Source organism: Anser brachyrhynchus (assembly GCF_964034855.1).
Source record: "Anser brachyrhynchus genome assembly, chromosome: 1".
NCBI classification, from domain to species: Eukaryota; Metazoa; Chordata; class Aves; order Anseriformes; family Anatidae; genus Anser; species Anser brachyrhynchus.
In genome coordinates, this window is record NC_137694.1 from 143,817,634 (window position 1) to 143,841,366 (window position 23,733).

General features: G+C 51.3%; 1 protein-coding gene across 9 annotated transcripts in view; it reads left to right on the forward strand.

Moving 5' to 3' along the window:
* The first annotated feature begins 340 nt into the window (after positions 1–340).
* Positions 341–23,733, forward strand: part of MAP4K4 (mitogen-activated protein kinase kinase kinase kinase 4) — a 154,524-nt gene continuing 131,131 nt past the window's right edge. For all 9 annotated transcript variants that reach the window (XM_080601453.1, XM_080601454.1, XM_080601457.1 and 6 more), the window contains exons 1-2: positions 341–1,109; positions 1,471–1,536. In XM_080601453.1, coding sequence (XP_080457579.1) covers positions 1,053–1,109; positions 1,471–1,536 — 123 coding nt within the window. In that variant the 5' untranslated portion in view covers positions 341–1,052. The remainder of the gene's footprint in view (positions 1,110–1,470; positions 1,537–23,733) is intronic.

Consider the following 23,733-nt stretch of genomic DNA (forward strand, 5'->3'; position numbering starts at 1 on the left):
CCTCCCTCGGCCCGGAGGGCGCCGGGCAGCCCCGGGGACGGGCAGCCCCGTCCCGCCGCGGCACCCCACGGCCCCGCCGCGGACACCCGTGGGTCGCCCGTGGCTAGCGCTGGCCGGGGGGCAGCGGGGCCGGCCCGGGGCCGTCCCTCGCCGCCTCTCTGGGCGAATTTACCCAGAAGTGCTTTGGTGCGGGCGCGTTTCCGCCGGTTTTTCCTGTTGGAGAAGGGAAGGGGGAGCTGTTTTCTCTCTCTCCCTCCCTCAAGCTCGCAGTGTGTTTTGTAGCCCTTTTCTCCTCCTCCTTCTCCTCCTCCTCCTTCTCCTCCTCCTCCTCCTCCGCCCCGGCTATCTTTGTCTGCCTCGCAGCAAACCCCTCTCCAGCCCCGCCGCGGCGCTGGGCGTCAGCCCCACATGCGACAGCGGGGCCGGGGCTGCCACCGCCTGCCGGCGTGACCGGGCCGTGCCGAGCCGTGCCGAGCCGAGCCGGGCCGTGCCGAGCCGAGCCGGGCCGTGCCGTGCCATGCCCGGGCGCTGGGAGCACCGCGAGGCTGCCACCAGAGGCTGCCGGCCCCGGCGCCGCTCCTCCTGCCGCCGCCGCCGCGACATGGTGTGAGCCCCGGGGACCCAGCGGGACCCCCAGCCGGGCACCCAGCGACCGAGGAGCCCCACCGGGAGGCACCCCCTTCCCCCCCTCCTTCGCTCCTTCCTTCCCTCCCTTCCTCCCTCCTTCCCTCCCCGCCTGCCTTCACCTCCCTCTCCCCCTCCTCCTCCTCCCACCATCCATCTATCTATCCATCATCCCCCCCGCCAACCCCTCCCAATGCTGAAGAGTTTCAACCCGGCGGGGCTGGGGTGAAGAAGAAAGGAAGGGCAGGAGATTAAAAAAAAAAAAGAAAAAAAAAAAAAAAAGGAGAGGAGCCCCGCGCCATTCACGGCTTTTTATTTTTTATTTTTATTTTTTCGTGGAGGAGAGGAGGAAGGGGGGGGGGGGGGGGCGTCGCTGTTATTTAACGCCAGAAGGAAAAAAATAAAGAAAAGAAGGAAGAGACGGGAAAATGGCGAACGATTCTCCTGCGAAAAGTCTGGTGGATATCGACCTTTCCTCCCTGCGGGTGAGCTCCGGGGCTGGGGGCGGGCAGCGGCCGGGGGGTCCCCCCCGGGGGCCGGCGGGGCTTGGGGTCGGCGCTGAGGGGAGCGGGGCCGGGGTCGGGCTGCGTGGCGGGGCCGGGCCGGCGTGTGGGGAGCCCCCCGGGGGGGTGGTGGAAGGGTTTGTGGGGGGGTGAGCTCGGCCCTGGGCTGCTTTCCTTTGTTTGCATGCGTTGGCATGTGCGGGGAAAAGCAGGGCGCAACAGCTGCACGCCGCCAGCAGCACGCCTCGCTGGGGCTGGGGCTGTGGCAGCAGCCATCGGCCGGCCGAAACGTAACCCCTGCTTCTGTTTTTCCTTCTCTCTGCCCCCCCCCCCTCCCTTCTAGGACCCCGCTGGGATTTTCGAGCTGGTGGAAGTGGTTGGCAATGGCACGTACGGGCAAGTCTACAAGGTTTGTGGCGGAATTTCGCTCCTCGCTTGCCGGGGCCGGGCTTCCAGGCGCTGCCCGGGGGTCTCTGACAGAAGCCTTGGCCTTGGCGCTGTCGCTGCCCGTGACGAGTTTGTCGGCCCTTCGGCTCCTGCTTCTCAAAAAGGGGCTTGAACGCCTCGCCGGGCACGCCCCTGAAGCGATGGAGCAGCCCTGGTTGCCCCCAGAGAAAGGGCCGAGCCAGGCGGCCGCTGTCAGAGCGTGGCCGAGCCCTAGGAACAGCTCCTCGGGCTTATCCGAAATCGCTCGGGGAGCCCTCACGGGAAGTTGCTGCTGCTGCTGCGGCTCGAAACAAAGGCACCGGCCTTCCCTGAGGTTGTCACCCGGCTCCCTCGCTGGAAAACCCTCGGAGCACCGAAGCCGCGGGGTCCGGGGCGAGCGGTGCTGCGTCGGGGCCCGCTGCTGGGTCCGGCGGGGGGCACGCAGGGTGGCGATCAGATAAGCGGGGAAGATTGTTTTGTGAAAATGAGAATCCCCAGAATAACCTGTTCGGCAAGTGGATGACTTTAAAAAATAGAAACGGGAGAGTGCCCATGTGGGTGTGAAACTGGGCTGCTGCCTTTTTTTTTTTTTTTTTTTTCCCCTTTCCAATGTTCAGTCAGTGGAACAAACAAATCTCGAGATTGCATGACTTTGCAGCGAGTGGTAGCTCCCAGGATGACTAATTATTCACACAGCCTTAATACTTACGGACGGAAGGATCTTGCCTTAAACTGTAGAAACGCGAGGAGAATTTGCAGAGGGAAGGCGAGATAACTGAGAGTAGCTCAATATCCCTAGCTGCTTGGGGTTTTTTGTGCTGATAAACAAGGCGGTGTAATTTTTAAGGCTTCCCTGACGGCGAGATGCTGCTGGGGCAACTAGCCGAAGCGCTTTGGTGCGTCTTCTGCGAATGAAACACATGTCAGTTTGTTTTGAGGGCGTGAACCTCAGCCTTCGGGAGATGCAGCAGCCCATCCCCGCAGCGTGCATCTCGGGGCTGGGAGGGCAATGGCCAGGCTGCCCCGCTTGGCAAAGGGCTGCAAAACCCTGCACGGCTCCGAAAGTGGGTTGGGAGCTGCACTTTGACACCGCCCGCGCTCGGCCGTTTAATCTTTTTTTTTTTTTTTCCTGCAATCCTTCTGCTCCAGAGCTTGCGTCACCCGAACCCTTCATAGGAAAAATCGCAGGGCGTGAATGTGTGACTTTATCCTCTCCTGTTAATTATTGCAATTTGGCGCATTGTTTCACGGCTTACTTGCTAATGCTTTGGCTTAAGTAGCAAAGTCCTGGTTGGTTTAACTGTCTTGAGCCTGGAAACTGTGAATTTGCGTTTCCTTAACGCGTGGGGCAGCTCTCACGGCGACGTTGCTGGAGGAGCAAACCTCAGCACACGTGCTTGTCGATGCGGAAGGGCCAGGAGGTTTTGGGGGGCAGCGGCGGGCAGCTTCTGTCTGGCCTGTGCCACCAGGCTTCCCCGCCTTCCTCCCGGTTTTGAAAGTGGCAGAACTGTTTCCTCTCGCTTTGTAACTGAAGGCGGGGGTGAAGGAAATGGCTGAGTGCTGCTCTGCGGTGGAAGCTGGCAGACCTTCCTAGGGGGGCAGGTGCAAAAGTCAGGACGCGCGCAGCCGCTTGGTGCACGCCTGTCTGTGTTTGCTTTGTATCTGTTTGTACGTGAGGTGTGGACATAACTTTCTTCTCGTGACTCAAACTCGGTTTTATTCTTAAAAAAATATATATATATATATATCTACAAAACGAAAATGCCGGTAGGCCCTGCAGTAGCGTTTGACTATTTGCAGCCACCGTGCTGCTAGGAAGAATAACTCCAGAGCCACCAAAAGCTGCATGTGTGCACTCGGGGGGCTTTGGAGGAGCTGAGGGAAAAGGGGAAGCAACGCTTAACCTGCCTGTACTCGCTGCCTTCCTCCCTCTCCCTCAAGCCCCTTTTCCCGGCAGCTCTCAGCCCCTCTCCGAGCCCTCCCGGCGCGATGCGCTGCCACCGGCGGGCATCGGCATTGGTGTCGGCACCGCCGGCATCGCCGCTGATGTCACCCGGGCGCTGGCAGCAGGATTGGCTGGCTACCTGCCACCGCGGGGAGAGGGCATGACGTTATCTCTGTGCTTATCTCTTTGTCTCGCCGCTCGGCACCCCGGGGGTGGCACCAGCAGTGCCCCGGCCCTGCCGGGGGTCTCCTTCCCTGCGGCGGGCAGTGGGGCTGCCTGCCCCGAGCTGCTGGGAAGCCGCGCGTGGGGTGGGTTTGCCTTCCTTTGCCCCGGTTGTGCTCGCTGCAGGTGGCTCAGACGTGTCTAGCTGCGTGTTTCTGTGTAGTTAACAGCTATTTATTAACTATGTGTATGTCTAGCTGTATGTACGTGCCCGTACGCCCACACCAGGTAGGAGGGCAGTCCTCGGTGGCTGCTCGGCGCCTGGTTGCAGGCAGAGCTGCTCCCTGACACGGGGCGGCGTGGGTGCCCCTGGGGTTTTAGCCGTTCAGTGGGCTGGCTTCCACCCTGTGGCCTGGGGTGGCATGTTCAGAACTACTAAGTTTTGGGCTGCTGTGCTTCAAGTCCACAGAGCTGACATAATTTTCATCTTCATAACCCTGCTCGTGTGTAAAGGAGCCTTGTCAGTACTGTGTCACAAAGAACGTGTTACACGGAGGCGAAGCAGAGCAAAAATGAGCTCCGTGCGCCCACAGGACAGGAGCAGTCCTCGTGTAGCACGGGGCAGGGGGATGCTCAGCGTGTCCCCGGGCAAAGCAGCGCTCTGCAGCCGATCATTTCAAGTCCTCGGCAACGAAAGCCCAGCCTGGAAGTGGTTTGCCCTTTTGGAGCCGGCCCAACACCCAGGAATGACAGCACAAAAGGGAGAGGCAAGCTTGCCCAAGCAGCATTTGCTTTAAGTTAGACAGCGAGTGGTTAAACGTGGTGGGCTGCAGCCAGCGGACTTACCTTGGAGCTGCTGCGGCAGGGACCGGCCACAGACCCCCGCTACCTCTGTGGTTTCAAGCAGAGCCTGTTGTAAAGGGCCAGGCTCCGACATCGGCTGGGGTTTGGGGAATCTTCCCCTCCTGGCTGGTCTGAGCGTGGCTGGGTGCTCGGGGGCTGCCGTGCTGTGGCTGCTGGGTGCAGCTCCCCGTATGGGTACGGCGCTGAGCTGGTGAGGTGCAAACCGGTGGGATTCTGCAGAAAAAGATCGGTGCCGTGCAGCTGGGCTCTTGGTGCCTGTTGCTGCCGTGGGGAACAAAGGCAGTGAGCGCAGGCAGCGTCCTTTCGCCCTGAAGTCAGTCCCGCTTTATCAGGGCGCTTCAGCGTGACTGCAGCTTGCCAAACGACGGGCTCTCTCACGAGCCCCTTTTTTTTTTTCCATCTTTTGCGAAGAGCGAAGGAGCATTTTTAGCATTGCTGTGGTTAAATTGTATTTTTTTTCTCATGCAGCAGTAAGCTTCGTTTGAAGGTTTGCTCCCACAAAACGAAACCGGGTCTGAATTTTGCCTTGAGATAAGGTTCAAGCTGGGTGTTTGCTTCACTTTTTCCGCGTGCAAAAACGACCTGTGAGTTAAAGGCATTGACTGATATTTTGCAGACCTTAAAGCCCGGACCATCTGATCGTTCCCAGAGGTGCAGAGCTTATTAATTTTGCTGTTGAGACCGAGCTGTGTTTGCTCGCTCAGTCACTTTCTCTCTTTATTTTTCTTAGTGCGTGCGTGTGTTTTTAAGGCGGCCGACGCTTTCGGGTAGCTGCTCCGGGTGCGCTGGTAGGGCTCCCAGATAGACTCCGTAATCCAGAAGTGACCTGGCGGGGGGGGGGGGGGGGGGAATGATGCCTTTGTGGGAGATCTGAGGCATACCAGGAGCCTACCAGAAAGCTCAGAATTAGGGATGATACCCCCCAGTTGCCCTTAACGCTGGCCGGGGTGGCTCCCTAGGAGCCTCGTAATAGTTAATTCGCACTGAAGGCTCCTTTTGTTGATTTATGTAGCAGCCTTCCAAAAGTGCATGTAAATGATGCATATTGTCTAGCTGCTGGCTCATAAAAGGAAATGATGTAAGATGCGATCGTTTAAATGCTGATTTGAAAATAAATTAAAACTCGGATAAATGTTTTCCCACGCTGAGGATGCTCTGTTTTTGCCTTGCTGGGCTTTCTGTCCTGTAGGGTGGCTGTGCTGGGGGGCAGGAGGAGAGGCCCGTGCTTGGTATTCCGCACCAAGTCAGCAGATATATTTTTTTTTCCTGCTCCCTCCTCCCCTTTCTTTCTCTGGCTACTAAACGGCCGTCGTTGTGGATTGAAATGATTTTGTTAAACACGAAAACAGTTCCAGTCTTACCGCTGTGAGGGCAAGCTGTGCTGAGGATCGCTGAGGTCACTGGCTTTCAGGAGCGGGTCCAGGCCAGCTCACCGAACTACCAACTGCTCTCCTTCCCTTCCTCCTCTTATTTTTCGTGGATTCTCTCACAAAGTGGGAATTTACTGGTGGAGAAACCAGGAAGGGGCAGAGGGTGCCTGGAATGAGAATGGAGAGTGGCATTTCTCTGGGTCTTGTGGCTAGCTGCGGCCCTCAGCACCCCCCCCCCCACCTTACCCCAAATTTGCTGAACTTTTGATCGGTCCTCCATCGCTCAAATCCTTCTTAATTAAATATACAGAAGCTAGGCAGGTGGCCAGGGGGGATTACTGATATTTATTTTTATTGAAAAGAAAAAGGGAAAAGAAAGCAACCTGCCGATTGTGGGTAACCACATGTCCCTCTCATTCTTCCTCCCCCGGTCCGTCTGTCTGTTTGTCAAAATGTCTTTTTCTGCACCTTGTGCCAAATCCAGTGGCAGGCTCTTGGGGCAGAGACCCTCTGTTAATGTTGTTAGAAGGGGCCCTGGCACTCGGGACCTGGATGTGCGCAGCGCTTCGAGGCGATGGATGTAACAAAATACAGTCCAGAGACTTATGCTGACTCCTAGGAATTTATTATTATTATTAATTTCCTGCAGGAAGATTTTCAACTGACCTGGAGAAAATCACAGCTGAAATTATATGACACTCTCTCCTGGCTGTTTGTGTTCATGCATCCTCTGCCCAGCTCTCCTTAGCTGAGCCACTTCCCCCCGCTGGCATCGGTGGGGCTCCTGCTAAATGCAGCCAATGGAAATTTTGGTGACTTGTCACCAACTTGCAGGCCCCAGGGCCTCCATGGCAGCGTGCAGAAATGCTTTTTTTGCCTCTGAGATAACGGCAGGTTTGCGCCTTCTGTCCCAAGGGGGGGTTGTGGAGGAGTGTCCCCAAAGGGGATCCCGTATTAGAAGAGGTGTTCATTTCCCTGCCTTCGTTGTGTACGTTTTTTAGTATAAAATCCTTGGGCCAGAAGGCTAGCTGACTTCTCTCTTGTGGTCTAGTGTATGTCTGTGTATGCACATCATGTTCCAGTCGTTTTCCTTTCAAATGCTGCTTTCTGTTGCAAGCGTGGTTTTAGCCTGGTAGTTCGTGTACCTACTCTCTCGGGATACGTTTTCCGTGGAGGAAAGTGGCATTTTTGTTTTCCCCCTTTCACATTTCTGACTGCATGCTCTGGCTCCTCCAGAAGTGTTTCTCCTTGCCTTTGGCTGACGCTGGTATTTAAGCTCAATAGCATCGACTTGCACAATGTGAGCCTGACTGTAGTCAAAAGTTACAGTGAGATCCTTATCTACGGCGTTATTTTAGGTCCCCGTCCAACTCCCACTGGAGTTGGTGGAAGGAATTCAACTCACTTGAACGAGACGTGGACTTGGGAGGGGATCTCAAAGCTTTGCACGGGGGTTTTCTTATCAAATACCTTAGGTTTGTAGCATTATGGGTCCCTGATTGTTTCTCAGATCGGCACAGGCTCAAAAAAAAAAAGATGCTGTTGGTTCTAAAAGTAATCAGCTACAGGAAGGGGGAGGAAAAAAAAATCAGCCGTGCAAACTGTTTGGGAGTCTTGAGGTAACTTTGAACATAGGAAATGTGGAGATTTTAACATTGCATCTCAATATTGCTGTCAAAGTATATTTCCTACCGTGGATGCAGCGTGAAACACTCGCACAGAGGCACGAAATAAGGCAGCGATCACAGTGCAGAGCGCTGTCAGCGTGCTGTCGTGAAGCTCATGACATCTCCTCCAAAACCCTTGGTCCTGGTCTCTGTCCTGCCCCGAGCAAGGCTTGGTGTATCTCCTGCGGGTGGCAGGAGGCTGCTCGACAGCCAGAACCTCTGCAGCTATCAGTTTTCAGCGCGAGAGCAAGGACAGAGCTGCTTTCTGGAAGAGGAGCGATTGCAGACTGGAGACACGATAGCCCTGCAGACAGAGCGGGCCCTTTGCCCTCCTGGGCTTTGCTGTCCCGCGGCCAAGTGAGAGCTGCGGTTCTGAATGCAACGAAGAGCTGCCATTTGACCTTGGGGGTGTTGGATTTAATTTGCTGCTGATGGGGAAGGCTGGGAAAAGCACCACCGAAGAAGCCTGAAACCCCAGTGACCAAGGAATGGAGATGCCCACGCGTAAGGGTCAGATGGACGTACGGATGGAGTGGGCTTCTCTCTGTTTTCTGAGGGGCGTTGACTTCTCCTGAGGGTTTTCCCATGTCCTCCTCCTGCTTGATCTTGCATCGCTCTGACAAGGAGAAGACCAAACGCATGGGAAAATCTGGAGCTGGGAGGAGACGGTGACACAGCTCAGAGAAAAGCAGCCTGGTTGAAGGTGAACGTACAGCGGGAATCGGATGGTGATGAAGGAGATGCTGGCTTAAACGCTGAGGATTAGTAGACAATTCATGGTTGTGGGAAACACGTGCAGCATGGAGGAAAGTGCTTAATATAAGAAAAAGACAGCTTCATTGCCAGTAGAAGGACGTTATAAATATACATATATATTATGAAAGAGATCAGTCTTACCCATGGCGATCGAGGAGCCTTCTGCTTTCACTAGCCAGCCAAGCTTTGGACTTCTGCACGCCAGGGGAAGGTTTATTTACACAACGTTTTTGTGCGGACGAGACCCGCCTCACCCCACCTAGCTGCGCTGTGTCCATGTGCCAGAACGAGGGACGTCTTTCGGGGGCGATGGTTCAACGCTCCTGGCGAAGTGGTTCTTTCCCATGCACGCTGCACCTCCCTGGGTTGCTCTGCCGCCGTAGCTGCTGTCATCATCGTAGGCATTCCGACAGGACACTGCAAGCGCCAGCAAGCCCCGAGCAGCCTGTCTCGTAACAAAACCAGCTAACGTGGTAAAGCTCTGAACGTGGATGCAGCCCTACTGGTATTGTAGCGCTTGTCTGGTGTGCCTCGGTCACCTCCCTTTGGAGCTGCCCCATCGCCTGCTGATAAGAGCTGCTCTCCGTGCGGGGACTGCGGGGACTCAGGGGCTTGTGGCGGTGCCTGGCGGAGCTGCACGGGCCGGAGACGCACGCATCCTGGAGGCAGGTGCTGCTGCTGCTGCTGCTGCTCGAGAGGGTCCACGCTGGGCTGGGGTCAGCAGCGTGACTGCTGGGCCGGTGGTGGTGAGCCCTGGCTGCTCATCGTCTTCCTCCTCTGCGCCCATGCGCCTCGAGTGCCCCCTTAATCCCGGGGGGCTGCTGGCGAGGTCCTGTTACCACATTACCACATAGGTAAAAGAATGGCAGCACATAGGTAAATAGGCAGCAGCTTGACATTCTTGCGACAAATCTGATTATTGTTAATAATTCGGCTACTACTACCACGATAGTCCCGCTCCTGCTGGTTGACCTCAAAGTTGACGCGTTTTTTTTTGGGATTTTTGCATTTGGAACTGTTAAAGATTACTTGAAATCTTAAAAACACAACAGCCGATTTTAGTTAAGCTTCGGTAGTTTCGATAGCTTCTTCCTAGGATTTTGTGAGAGTAGCTGTGGGGGACGACAGTGGATAAAAAGTTCACCGTTCCAATTTAAACAGTAAGCTCAAAACCAAATAAACCTTCTTAAAACCTGCCCCCTGCACTTGCAGCCGTCTAATGGTTTGGGGTTGTTTTGTTTTCAAAACCAGGAAAGAAAAGCTCAAGGTCCTTTGACCTTAACGTGTTACAGTAAAGTGTTCTACGCCGTGCTTGTTTTTGTGTATCTTAAAAAGTCTGGGGCCCCACGAACACGATGGTAACTCATTATTTTTCTTCTTCTTTTTTTTTTTTTGTGCTTCCCAAGGCAAACTCTTTTGAATACCTAAAAGGAAGCACAGCTGTGCCTATCTCGCGAGGCTGTCGTCGAGAGGAAATACTTGTAGCTGAGTTATAGACCCTTACAGGTAGGGGCACAAAAGGAAAATCAAAAAGCTGACAGAGCCTTCGCTGTAGTGCCACTAGCCTTTGCCACTGCGATAATCAAACCAGTTCTCGGGGGAATTGGCGCAGTGGTGTCTGAATGTAATGATGAGGTATTTCCTGAGTGGAAGCTCTAATTGAATTTCTTTTGTGCTTCCCCACGAGCAGATAGTGCCGTGTCTCTCCAGTTATGTTACGGATAGGCAAAAAACGCATTCAGTAGCGCGAGCTGCAGATGCACGTGTCCTGTTGTTCGTTTACAACTTGTTCCTGTGCTCTGGGCTTGGATTTTAAAAGGTGCTTACGTAGGTGGGCTGCCTACCGGCTCTTCGATGAGTGTCGTGTCTAAATCCGAGCAGTGGGCTCTAGGACTCGTAGTGGAGGGAAATAGGTCAGGTGGACGGTCTCTGGAGATCCCCGACGTCAGGGTGAGGTAAATTGCTGTTTACGTGACTCTGCCTGTGCCCGTTCATCGCAATGGGAACCGAGGCTGGGTGTCTCAGCTGTAGATCTTGTCAGTGTCTGAGGCTGGGCAGATTGACCCGGCTCCATGCCATGCACGTGGTGGCTCCCGCAGTCTGCCTTCTTTGTGGGGTGTGTACAGCAGGAGTGAAGTTGCCTTTGTAAGTGGATGCGGGAAAGTGAATGAAGTGTAACCCCCGTCTTTCCCATCACTGGAAGGGAAGCGTCCCTTTTCCCAAAGGACTGGTAAATAAGTGACCTATTTTTACATGCATTTACCGAGATGTGGATGTGCTTTCCCTGGGTATCTCCACGCTCTTACATGAAGACTAGGAACTCCGATATAGGCAGGTTCAGAGGAAGAGTCAACGGAAAAAGCAGGCCATGCCTGGTGTTTCCTCTCTGTGCCCTCAACCCTAAGCATCAGGATCTTTTCTGTGTGGATAAATTACATTGTTTCAGAGAGTGCATTTATTCCGGGTTACTGTTTTACAGGACAGAATTACAGAAATACTCGAACTCTTTTGATGATGTTGATAAGGGTTGTAATTAAGTGCCTGACATCCAAGCAGTGTTTTTCAAAGGTGTGCTTCTTCTCTAAGGTATCCTTTCCCATCAAACCTGTTCTTTTTTTCCAGCCCCGTTGTTGTATTGCTTCTCTGTAGCTGTAAGCTTGCCTAGTAGAATTCAATCTGGTTGTGAATCTTATTTTTAAATCCCAATCTGTTGTAAATCTGAGTATCTTTTCTCTAATTAACACTTTCTTTTGGAGGCAGTATTTGTCGTGTTCCTGCAGCAGCTGCAGCAGACATTCCCAAACTGTTTGAAATTTCATATTCCGTACCGTTTGTTAAATCGAGCCGTCAATGGCATGGAAATCTCCGTTACAAACACAGAAGGAAACGGAGCTCTCCTGTGCTTCTTCCCTGATACTCAAATCATCCGCTGCGCCTTGCTTCTGAATGAGGGTGTGGGAGGGAAGCAGCATGGGGAACTGATGCCGTTTGCTCCCGGGAAATATGTGGCAGAGGTAGGATCCAAATCTCTGGATGTGAAGGTCCTCACTTTAATCAGGAACGATCCCTTCTTTGCCTTAAGGATAGCTGAGGTCAGCTTTGATGCTTGCCCTGGCCAAAGAGAGGGAGGACTCTGGGTGTTGGCATCCTGGTCTCTTAATACCCCACCATCTTTGGGGCTACGTGTTCTTGGGCATTGAGCAGGAGGACGTCGTGCTGGGAGCCTCCTGGTCCCTCTGTGTGTTTTACCCGTGTTTTGCAGTAGGATTGCTATGTGCTGCCTTACAGACGGTGGGTTTATAGGTTTAAAAGATTTTTTGCAGGAAGCCCTGAGCTGAATTGCTCCCATTTAAGTGTGTTGCTGTCTGTAAAGGAGGCGGGGCAGGTATTAGGATATTTTACCATGACTAAACATCAGCGCTAATACCTTTAAAATTGGTATATTGACGTTTATGAGCAGATACCGCATTACAGTGATAGCTTCGGGGGCCTTCTGCTGTTTATGAGAGCTCTTGGTTGATTTAGAAAGCAAATAAATATAATTTGAAAGCCACCCTAACACAATCACGCATGCTAAACTGAAAATGCAAGGTGATGCTACACCCTAAGCCTATCCTGCACTCGTTATTTTAGCAGATTAAGCGCTTAGCTCCCTCCTTTCTTCCATGTGAAACAAAATAAAACTCTCTGATCTTAACCTTGGGGGTCCTGGAGAAGTCTTTGTGCGGTGTCCTGTGCCTTCTAAGGGTTAAATTCTGGAGCGATGACAAGTGGATATCGAGGACATGTTTGAAGTCATGTGAAAGAAATGTGAGTTTCTAAATAACCTGAGTGTTAAAAGAGGTGGATGGGAAAAGCTTTCCTGAGCCTCTGTGGAAGTCTTATATGGCAAGGAATGAAAATCTTTAATATTGACCTAATTTTATTTGTATTTAAGATCAAAGAGCTCTTGTGAATGAGTTGCTTGTTTTATATGTCACTGGCTTTATGGTTTTATGAATGGCTGGAGGCAGTAAATCAGTCCTGAGTAATGCTACCTTTCCTTAGGTTTCCTCTGAGGTAATGGAAGAGTGCTCTGGTTTCCTCCTCAGGAATAAAAATATATTAGTTATCGACCAGACTTCTTTCTGGTTGAGATGCTGAGTTTGGGGATGCTTCCTCATGCGCTGGGTGTGGCGGTAGCACTTTCTATGGGGATTTGGGAAAGGAAAAGAGAAGTGGGCAAGGGAACCATCTGCAGATCGAAGGCCTGGCTGCCTTCAAGGCAGCATCCAGGATGTGACTTTGCAGTGTCTTCTTCTTTTGCTGCTGCTATCTCCTAGCATTTTGATAACCTGAGTGTGTCAGTGTGTACTCAGGCTGTAAGGAAATAGATTTTGTGTACCTATGGTGGTGTTGCACTGGGCTGTGTGGGAAAGGGGAAGCTTAAGAGAGGAGTTTTATTTTGTGCTCCCCAGCGGTAGGATTTCCTATTGCAGAAAGAAGAAGGGAAGGTTAGGCAGATATGTGGAACACCTTGGGAAGTATCTGGTTACTTCCCAGGTTACAGAGAGATGCTTGCATTGCACAGAGCTGTGCTGAAAGCACCCCGTCTCTGTAACTCAGGTAGGAGAAGATGGGAAAAGGAAATGTGAACTGCGCGTCAGGTCTGTAAAAACAACATCATCTCAGTTCAAAGCTCCTCGGGAGTTCAGAAATGAAGCGAGTAGCCTTGGGTATTGAGATGTCACAATACTGTTAATATCAGCTCACTCTGCTGGGTGGATACACGTAAGAGAGGAGGAGCCGAAACTCTCGTTGTGGGTGCCGCCGCCTGGGCTGTTGGCTGGTCTGAAACGGCATGCGGGGCTTGTTGGGCAGCAGTCTGCTTTGCGGAGCCCGTGCCGGTGCTGGAAGAGCCTTCCTCACCTCCTCTGCTTGTGGCCGGTGCGCCTCGTAAGAGTGGGGGGTACCCAGTAATCAGGGAGTCTCATAAAGCCACTTGCACTGCTGAACTTTGTCAGGAACTGGCTTTTTATCAAGGCTAGCTGAGAAGTTGAGAGTGCGTTTTCCTTCCAAGAACTCTTGGTTTAAAGCTCCATTAATTGTATGTCAGTTACCATATGTGTTATGATAATAACGAAGAGTGGAAAAGACTAGATTTATTTTGGTAAACATTTCACCTAGTAAAAATTTAATAGCTCGTCTACCTTCAAAGGCTGTTCCTTTTTCTTTTTTTTTTTTTTTCCTGTGCAGATTGTGCTCCGGGTATCCAGCTCATAACCTGACCTTGCCGTGCTGCTCCTGTGGGAGAGGGCTGGGGCCGTGCAGGGATGCTCGGTCCTGGGTTTCTTTGCAAAGCACAGACTGGGTTCGCCTCTGCTGTGCCGGAGTCTGTGGGTTTCTTTTAATAGTGCCTACGGACCGTTTTGAAAGATGATAAAAACAGCACGCTGAAATGACTAGGGACTTGGGTCTGAATCACAGCCATCAGCAAAACCACCTAGTTTCGGGAACCTTTCTGCACGACGTCAGAAAAAGTCTTGTGAGGGCCTGAGCCAGCCTTCTCTTCCACAAATACTCGATTTCATGATTTGGATGTTTTGAGGGAAATGTTTTGAATGTTTTTGCTGCCTTAGGCCTTCAGGAATAATATTCTTAACCGATTATGCAGGCTGCCTCTAAATTCATAATTTAAGAGGCGTAAATGTCATTTGGGAGAAAAACAAGTGCGATGGAATAAGGGTATAGTAGAGGTAATCCTTCTTATCGCAGTGTTTAGGTGTGCTAAAAGTGTTCTTCCTAGTAATATCACTTTTCAGTAGTGCCTCATGTCTTAAACATTTAATCTTTCCTTCTAGGATGAATTTTCTGTTCTCTGTTTGTCTCTTTTCAAGGGGTTTGTCTCTCTTCGTGTGGCTTGTTTTGTTCTTCTCACCCTTCCCTCATACTCATCTGATGTGGGTGAGTTCCTCCTGCAGTGCTCCCTTCCTCTAAACTCCACACTCATCCTTTGCATTTCATTTCTTCCTCTAGGCTTGTCTGTGGCTTTCTTCTCCTTTTTTTTTTATTTTTTTGGTACAAAAGTAAGTAACAAATAGCAGGGGTGTAGTTGAATCCGTGTGACCTCTGGTAGTGGCTGCAGTTGTGCCAATATGAGGTTTGTTTGTTTTTTCATTAATGTGTTTCTCCACATGCATTCTGCACCTCCTTTAGATCTTTTCTTTTGCGGTTTCTTTTTACCCTGGCTTTCCCAAGAAATGAGGCTCGGTCACTTTTAGCCTGTCCTCGACAATTTTTCAACCTCCGGGCTGACTTGAGCTGGTGACTTGGTATGGGGCGGAGGCCTAAAATCCTTACAGGTTTCACAAAAATAGGTGACTGGGTAGAAAGAAGTGAGAGAGCCTGGCTGCTCTTCTCTTACCCGTGCTTCCCCAGGGAGAAAGCCCATTAAACAAACCCCTTCTTTAATGGGGACTGGGAAAACCTGCACCAGGCTTCAGGCCCACCCCGCTCGCAGCATTGTCAGCCTGTGTGGAGGGACAACGGGGCCGCAGTTTTTGCCTGTCAGCTGAGCCAAAAAATGAAGGAGCACGGACTTCTGCTCCACGTGGGTTGGATGGCAGTGGCTGTCACCGAATTTGGGCTGGGGGGGGTCACTGTGGCCTTTGTCCTCGGTGCTGGAGGACACAGGCCTTGGGCTCCACAGGCAAGGGGTGGCGGGCCAGGGATGGGGAAGCTCTCGGCCAGGTCTCGAGGCTGAAGGTTTGTAGGTGCTGACTGAAGGGCATCGAAAGTCTTTGTCTAGACAAGTCAGTTTGCCCCTGGCGCACACCAAGTCCGTGCAGTTAAAGCCTCGAGCCCTGAGTGTGGGCTAACCTCGGGCCTTGAATCCAGGGCGCGACGAGCCCCCTGAGCTGGGGGGGGACGAGCTGGGGATTTCTTTGCATTAGTCTCTGCTGCCATCTCGGCTGGTGCCTGCCTGCAAAACTGTTAAGGAGCAGCTGTAAAACGTGGATGCTCTTTCTCTTGTCAGCTCCTGTTTGAATAGGGGCTTTTTCATGACACATGCTTGTTTACTCATGTTTCTCTTTTAAGGAAAGCAGTTAAACCAGGCAATAACCACCAGCAATTCAGTGCTCCGTTAAGCATGTAATAAACCAAACCCCAGATCCCTCGGTCTCGAGCTGTCCTTTGTTTCGCGATTTTGGGGGAGGAGGGGAGGAAAGGCGGCACAGCAGCAGGACAAAAGGCTTGCAAGCGGCTCGCCTGCTACAGGCACCACCGTCCTTCCCTGCCCAAAAACAAGCTCACCATCAAAACCTCACCTTTGCTCTGCACCCACGATGCAAACCATCGATGGATTGCGAAAAGGAATCGCAGCTCGTCGGGGCTGGTGCCAGGCGAAGCACCGGTCGGCGGTCGCGGCGTGGTACGGCGGTCTCCGCTGATCCTCCCGAGCACAGCACGCACCTCGCCTCGGCTGCGAGGCTTGCTGTCATCTTCTGAACGATTTTAAGCCAGGTGCAGCCCAGCTGTAGGCAGGGACAGGCAGACCTGCAGACTCCATTCGGCACCGTTTGCATCCATTGCTGAAATACAAGCTTCTTCTGAATCACCAAGTAGACTTTGGGGGATACTTATTTATTTATTTATTTAAACAAAGCTGTCTGATAGTAGTGCTAGTGCAGAGCGGGAACAAAGGATTTTGTTGTTTTTTGAACCATTTTGTGGATGGGTGCTTAGGGCAGGTGTCTTACAGAGTTCTGGGAAACTCTAGATGTGAAAACAAACCCAAAACCCAGGCCGTAGTGAGCTCTGAACTGCCCCTTTCAGCCTCCACCCCTACCACTGCAATCAGGCTGCTCTTCTACAGAGAGAATGGCTTCGTGCTACTTCTCTGCGTGCTTCTGCAAAAAAGCATTTCTAGAGGGGAGCTTTCTTACACATATGCAGAACAAATTTTAGCAAAACATTTCACTTTCTTGTGTCTGCAGACTAATGAAAATGAACTCAGTCATGACTTTTCAAAGTGTGGGCTGAAGCAGAAGCTCTCAAGGCATTTCACTGCTGATTCTGATGCAGCTGTTTGTTTAAGGCATCTCTTTCGAAGCTGGAGGTGGCTGTTAATTTTATTCAGGAGAGGAAAACGTTTGCATTGCTGAGCTGGATCCTCTGTAGCTCAGCTGATTCTTGTTCTCAGGCTGGGTGTGGCAGGTGAAAAAGACATTCTGTCAGGGGGATAAAACCAGGGAGGACTGCTTTAAATTTTAATACAACTAATTTTGAATAACCTTCTCTAAAGTGTACTAAAGTAACCTTCTCTAAAGTGTACTAAAGTGCAACATGTGCATTTTACCGGCACCCCCTGCCCCGCCTCAACTGCTCTGTTTTAAACCATTTCAGTGCTTCTAGCTTTCCAATATCTGATGCAACTTCTGAATGCTCGGCTCCTTTAGGTATAAGGAAGCGCCTGGCGGCTCTGTAAGCCCTGAATTGCGGTGTGTAAGGCTGTAACTGGCACACAAATGGTAGAGAGGGAGTGGGGGGGGGCAGGTTGCCCTTATGGGGCTGATGCCAGCTTGGTGGTGGGCAGCTTCCCTGCAGACTGTCACTGTGAGCTAGCCTGTGCCATTGTCCCCATGAGACAGCGTGGGGATTATGGCCTGGAGAAACGGTCCATGTAATTCATTGGGATGATGATAACGTGTGGTGTGGGAGCTTTACGTGTGGTGTGATCGCCCCCTGAGCCTGCAGCTTTGCCACTGTTGTCGCTGTTGGTTACGCTTGGCCCCACAAACGCGGGCAGGGCATCCCGAGGTGAGCGGCTGGCAGAGCTGCAGGCGATGCTGGGCTTCGGTACTGGCAGTGCACCGGCCTGCTGGGATTGCCAGGTGAAGTAAAATTAGTTATCCAGGTTTTCCTCGCATTGTGGATGAATTTAGGCAGGGGCGTGAATGAGCTTGTGCCACATTGCGAGTAGTGGGGGATGAAGCTGATGACATAAGCTGATGTCCATCCCCTCTCCAACACTATGTGTGCTAATTGCTATTGTATCTTCATTCAGTCCTTCCAGTGCTGGATAATATTGCAGAGATTCCCCTGGTAGTGGCCAGCAACAAATTATGAAGATCACAGCTCTCCTACTCCGTTGTCTGCAACTTTGAGCGTATTCACATAGCCTTTTCTCAGGAAAAATGCAATTGCACATATTGCTCAAGCTGTTTTTTTAAGATTACCTCCTTCCCCCCAGCCCTTGCTCTGCAAGGAGGTGACAGTTGTGGGCGGATTGAGCCAAGTCTGTTTTTTAGGTATTAGGAGGTACTTAGAGGAGTTTCTGTGGAGAGCACCATCTGGACACAGAGATTCATTTGTTGAGGAGCTGCGCTGATCCCAGAGGAAAATGATTCGGGTGTGGTGTATGTATGTACGCTACTGTAGGCTGAAAAGGCATTCGTGGAAGGTGTAGGCTGTTAGGGGGCTACTGTGGGACTTTGTGGTTCTTGGAGAAATAACCGGCTGAAAAACAGTAGGAAGTCCAGGCAAGTGGGCACATCTGTTTCTTGAAGGGTCTGGTGCTGACCTCTTTAAGGCACGAGCTACACAAAGGGTTCTAATCATTGCTAATAATTCTAACCAATTTTCTCCTATATAACAAATTCAGCAGTAATATAGGTGCTTAGGTACTTGGGGTTCACGTCCCCCGCTGATCTGGATCCCGCTTGTGCAGCATTTGCTGCAAACGGGTTACGTTCTTGGGAAGAGTTTACATTTGAAATGAAAAAGCACGTTTCCAGCTCGACCCCTGTGTTTGGATTGCCAGAGCAAACTCGAAAGGGAGACGCTTGTGCCCTTGGACAGGGATCCTGTTTGTCCTGCTCCGCTGAATTTAACCCGCTGTGTTTGATGCTCTCGGTGAGGGGACTGGTTGAGGATCAGAGCGGGGGCACCGGGCGCTGGGGGGCATTGCACTGCCGGAGGTTCACGTGGAGGCAGCAGAAGGATTAAAGGGCGCGCCCTGAAAAGAGGCGCTTCATGTCACCGATAAGTGGTGCTGAGCAGGCCGGGGGAGAGGAGGTTAATGCCCCTCTTACCCAGGGTCTGTTTAAAGAAGCCAGTCATTTAGCTAAAATATACATCTACAGTTCATTTCTGTTTAAACTGAAATTACTGAGCAAAGAGATGCATCCTGGGAGCAGATTAAGCCATATGCTAGGAAAGAAGCACATTTCTCTCCAGCTCGGGTGACAGTGGCATGCTTAGGGGTTTTCTGCATTAAATATTTGATAAATCTGTAGTAGAGTCGAATTCCGCTCGCTTTCAATTACTTTTGATTTTTCAAGCCTTCCAGGATCCTGACGTTTTTCTTCATCTTGCCTTTTTTTCTGCCCCCCGCCCCCACGGTGATCCTGTTTCATCTGGGAAGGAGCCCTTGGGTGTAACGGGGCACGGCCACGTCCCGGTGATGGGCAGAGCAGTCCCCGCGGAGCCGGCGATAAGGCTCCATTTCTGACGCGGGGAGGTCCGGTGTCGCGGGGAGGTCCGCGCCTGAAATTTATTGCATCAGAAAGATTTGATTAGCTGTATTGTATTAGCACAGGTTTTATTGCTACTTCTTATATGTTATTAAAAATCCCTTATTAAAAGGGCGGGCGTGCGTATTTGCTTCTAAAGAACCGTGTCTTGCTCTGCTGTTGGCAGCAATTTGCCGTGGTGGTGGCAGCAGCCAGTGTATCGATGATGGTAGGAGGGGAGGAGTGAATGCAGGGGGGGCGTTTGCTCTCCCTTAAAATCCCTTTTTCTTTGATAGTTAATTCTTAAATTGCTAGTCAGAAAATATTTGGTTGTTGTTTCATTTTTTTTTTTTTTCAGCTTAGAATTTGATGCCCTTTTCAGCAGGGTTCTGGCTGCTCCTCTCCCACAGAGGCGTAGTTGGAGGGTGTTTGCATGTAGCTGCCGTGCCTGTTTGCTTTCTCCTCGGCTGCCGGCGGAGCAAAGGTCGCAGCTTTCACCTGCTCGGCGCTGAGCAGCCCGGTCGCGTTTCCAGCCTTTGCATCAGCTCATCTTCCCAGGGAGCTCTGCACTCAGGTGATTTCTGCTGAGCAGATGCACCCATGTTGTCCCCACTTCGTAATTTACGCCAGGCAACGTGGTGTTGTTCGCAATATGCCGAATGGAGAGGGAGGTCAGGGGGAAAAAACCAAACTGCATAAGCAGTTGGTTGTTGCTGTTTTAGACAGTCTGTTCTTGCTGCTGCTTTAGCGCTCATGTGCTTTGGTCCAGCAGACTCTGGACTGTGGAGGGTAAATAAAAATGTTTTGTAAGCATTGGTGTGCCGGGCCGAAAGTTTTGTTGCGAGGAATCAGCATGTCCCTGTGCGGAGCAGGGTTGCTAAAAATACTTTCACCCAGCTAGGGGTGCAGCCCGGGGGCTAGCTTGCAGTCTCTCCCCTGTTTTAACCAGATCTGCGGTTGTTTGTCTCCTGAGAGACCTTCCTGATACCCTGTTAAGACCCCCTCCGGAGATGTTTTCTGCCATTTTATTCCCCACAATGATATCTGAGCTTCGAATGCCCCGTCCTTCAGAATATCCGATACACGGGAAATTAATCTTTCCCCAGTCTGTTTTCCATAAGGTTATAGGTATTTAAGAAATGCTGGAGACAGCTGAAACAAAAGACCTTACCAGACAGAAAATGTAATACCAGCCACCTGACTGGCTCTGTCTTTCCTAGCTGTCTGCTAACAGCCCTCATTTCCCCGTGTCTTCGGGCCCGGGCGAAGCGTCTCCTCTCTGTTTGCCAACAGCTCAGCTGCGTATTCATCAACCGTAATAAAAATGTGTGCTCGAGATCAGGCAAGTGCCTCACGATCCTGGCCCAGTCTGAACGTCTCCGTGGTCTCTGCAGCTCTTCTGGTGGCCGTGGTGGCCGGAGCGGTGCTTACCCCGTGGGTATGGTCACAGTGGTACGGTCACACAGCTGGTAAGGCGATATCCGCGGCAGATTTTAATCTGGCCACAGGTGACCCTCGGGCTGACGGCATTTTGGGAAGCTTAAGCTCAGGTGGAAGAGCCTGGTGGTGCCACCTTCCTCCGTCACCTGCCGGTGCTTGTCAGCACCTTGGCGTTGCCCAATGCCGGTTTAACTCCTTGTCAATTCATCTCTGTTACCCAAGTCATCTGCTGACAAAACAAAGATCTGGGTCACTGCTCTTAAAATAGATGCAGCATTAAGCAAATTGCTCAAGCAAGCTCTCCTTTCCTCTGAGAAGGCAATGTCAACCCAACCTCACAGGGATACCCCTAACAAGCACATCCTCCTCCTGCGGAGGCCCTGTCAGCTCGGCTACGCTCGCCCGATAAGCTTTTAAAATGCAGTGTCCAGCGGTTTGCATAATGGTTGACTTTTTCTTTATTTTAATGCAGATGTATGCATCGACGTGAGCTCCTTTTGCAGGTGGTCTTTGCAAATCTTGTATTTGTTTGTGGTCTGGTGCCCGGAGGTGCTGTGATTGGCACATTTAACTTCCGTCTGCAAGAGCTGTGATAAATTATGCCCATACCAGCCGATTGTTGCCCTTGCTTTTAGGCAGAGTTCAGCGGTGCCAATTTTATCTTGATAAGAGTCATCCGGCAACCGCTTTGACCACACTGTGCCAAGCCCACGTATGGGTGTGCAACCAGTCAAGGGTGAATTACTCATGAAATCTGTTTTTAAGGTCGCTTAAGTTTTTAAGTCTCTGTGGACTCTCTGATCCCGGGTTTCTGGGGCTTCCTGCCCGACGTGCCCTTCTGTCAAAGCCCCGCGGGCTGCCTGGGCCTGGGCCGCAGAACGGCCGCGTCGTCTTCTGCTTGTCCTGTGGGGATCTTTTACTCTGAAGTGGGCTTCTGGGAATGCTGCTGGAAAATACAGGGTTTGAAAAAAGGGGAACGGGAAGCTAGGCCGCTGGGGGTTCTTGCTCATCGGGGTCCACCTCTGGCTGTGTGCGCTGCCTTCTGCTGTGGGCATGGACAGCACATGGCGTGATAAATCGGGAAGTCCAGGGAGAGCTTCCTGTTACGGGGCAAGCAGAGAGAAATGTGGTCTGGTGTTCCAGGAACGGGGTCCCTGCTCGACCGCAGGCCAGCCTGGGCTGGTGGTAGCAGAAGAGTCCCTCTAATGATGGGGGAGACGGCAGTTTGCTACTAATTATATCATAGAAAATACGGTATGATTTGGAGGGAGGGGTGGTTAGGCAGGGTGAGCCCCCATAATTTCCCTTCCCTTTTTGATAACGTTACGTGCTGCCCGCTCCGTTTTCGCTCCGGGCAGTGTTGCAGGTAGTGCCTTGCTATCTTCTGGGACCATCAGCACAAATCGTGCGTGTCTCAACAGCCACGTATGGGTCAAGTGAAACGCTGGCGAGAATTGTGTGCAACGGGGCTGTGACTGGAGCTGAAGGCTTACCTTTGGGCTGCAGAAAATGGCTCTTCCTTTGAGGACTCCACAGCCACATGAGCACTCAGGAAGCGTATGGGGGATGCTGGTGGTGCTTCTGTAGTGGATTAGCTAGAGCACTTGGCTAGCTGGAAACTGGGGTCTGAGCTCTTCCCCTGAGATGTGATCCCTTACCTCCTGCCCCCTGAGAGCTGCTCCATCATCTGCTGTGCTGTAGGAAAGTCGTGGTGGAACCGACCCTGCTCTCTTCCTGAGACTTTAATACTTTGCATGAATAGAGAGGGGAGACCAGGAAGCTGGCACCCATTTCAGCCCCTTCCTTGACTGCGTTTGCAGGAAAAAAGTGCCTCAGCACTGACAGGGGAGGGCAGGCCTGGCTGAACGGAGAAATTCCTGCTGGTAGGTGCCAGTTTACCCCCAGCGAAGGACTGAAGGACAGAAGGAGCCAAATTCTTCTGTAAATACCATGCTCAATGAGAACACAAAGCTTGTTTGCCTCCTTTATCAGGCTTGCCAGTAGATTACAAGTCCAAACCGTCTCTTGTATATCAGCTAAGAACAAAATCATTTCCTTTCACAGGACAGAAGGAAAATCAAGGAACACTGTGGTAACTGTTAGTAATGTTTCTCTACTTCCCCATCCTCAGAAGCACATCCCCATGATGTTTCTGTTGCTTGCTTTACTTGGCTTATCGGGAATAGCTTCAGAGGTGTTTTTTGTTGGGCAAGAACTGGGTGTGCCGTATTATGTGTATATGGTGATGAAGTGTTGCTTTGTTTCCTTTTTCCTTCTAAACTGTTGTACCTCAGAGGAAGCGATAATGAGAAAACAGAAATGCCAGGCACTGACTTTAAACTGCCTGCTCCAAGGGAGCTTGCTGCTTTGAAAATGAACTCCTTTACCTTGACGTGCTGCCATTGGGGTTAATCCTGACCTGGAGCCTCGCGCTTGCCTTTTCATCTCACGTTCTGCCCAACTTCCAAATCACGGATCTAATCACCTTAAACAGAAATTAAAAATGCTAAACTGGGAGAAGGCTTTGTAACTGTTTTCCTAACGAGGCTATTGCTCGCTCTGGCTCAGCCTTTGTTGGTGATGTGCTGGGACCAGAAAATGCTGAGTTGTTGTTTGCCCGAAATCACTAAGTCAGGGATTGAGGACCAACAGTGGTTTCAGGTTATTTTCACTCCTTCTATTCCAGCTATTCTCAAGTTTTGCTGGGCTGAGCCCAGGACCACACCAGAGCGACCTTCAGTGGCTGCTGAACCTCAGTTAGGAGCCGAGCTCTGAGTTTTGGCTTTGTGCTTTAAAATTTGGTTCAGGAAGGTCAGTGGTTGGTAGAGGAGATGTTTGCACCAGGATGGCTGGTGCGTGGGCCCAAAGTCATTCACACAACAGTACTGAAGTACTATGGTAGGGTTTTTCGGCAGGACAATGCTTAGTTGTTGTATACGTCAATTCCACACGGTGTTTTCAGAAAATAGTTTTCTGTGTTAAACTTTCCTTTTACAAAATTGCAGCGAATTGGGCCCCAAACTGCTTCTTTCTAAATCGGGGGGGTTAAATATTCATGCAGGCTAGAAAATAGCAAAAAAGGAATTCAGAGATTGCTGGAATGGTCTTGTTCTGTGCTTTTAGCTATTCTTCTCCTCTTTGCTGGAAATATTGAGCAACATCTTACCAAGGGTTTGAATGGTGAAATCCTGTGAGGTGCTAATTTTGACTAAAAGTTTGCCTCTCCACAACAGGTAAGACAACAAAAGGAAGCCAAAAAGGGTAGGAAGGTGGATGTCATGCAAAGAGGTGGGATTACTGTGTGGAACTAAAGCCATGTGTGGAATATCCCTGTTCAGGCGTTTCATGCAACTCCTGACTAAGAGCTCTCACTGCTGCATTGCTGCTTGGACTCCTCTGTGTAGTTAACATGAATTTTTCAGGGTACGAGAGAACCGTGTGTGTTTTGCACATCAGAATAATATAAATCATGCATGTTAACAT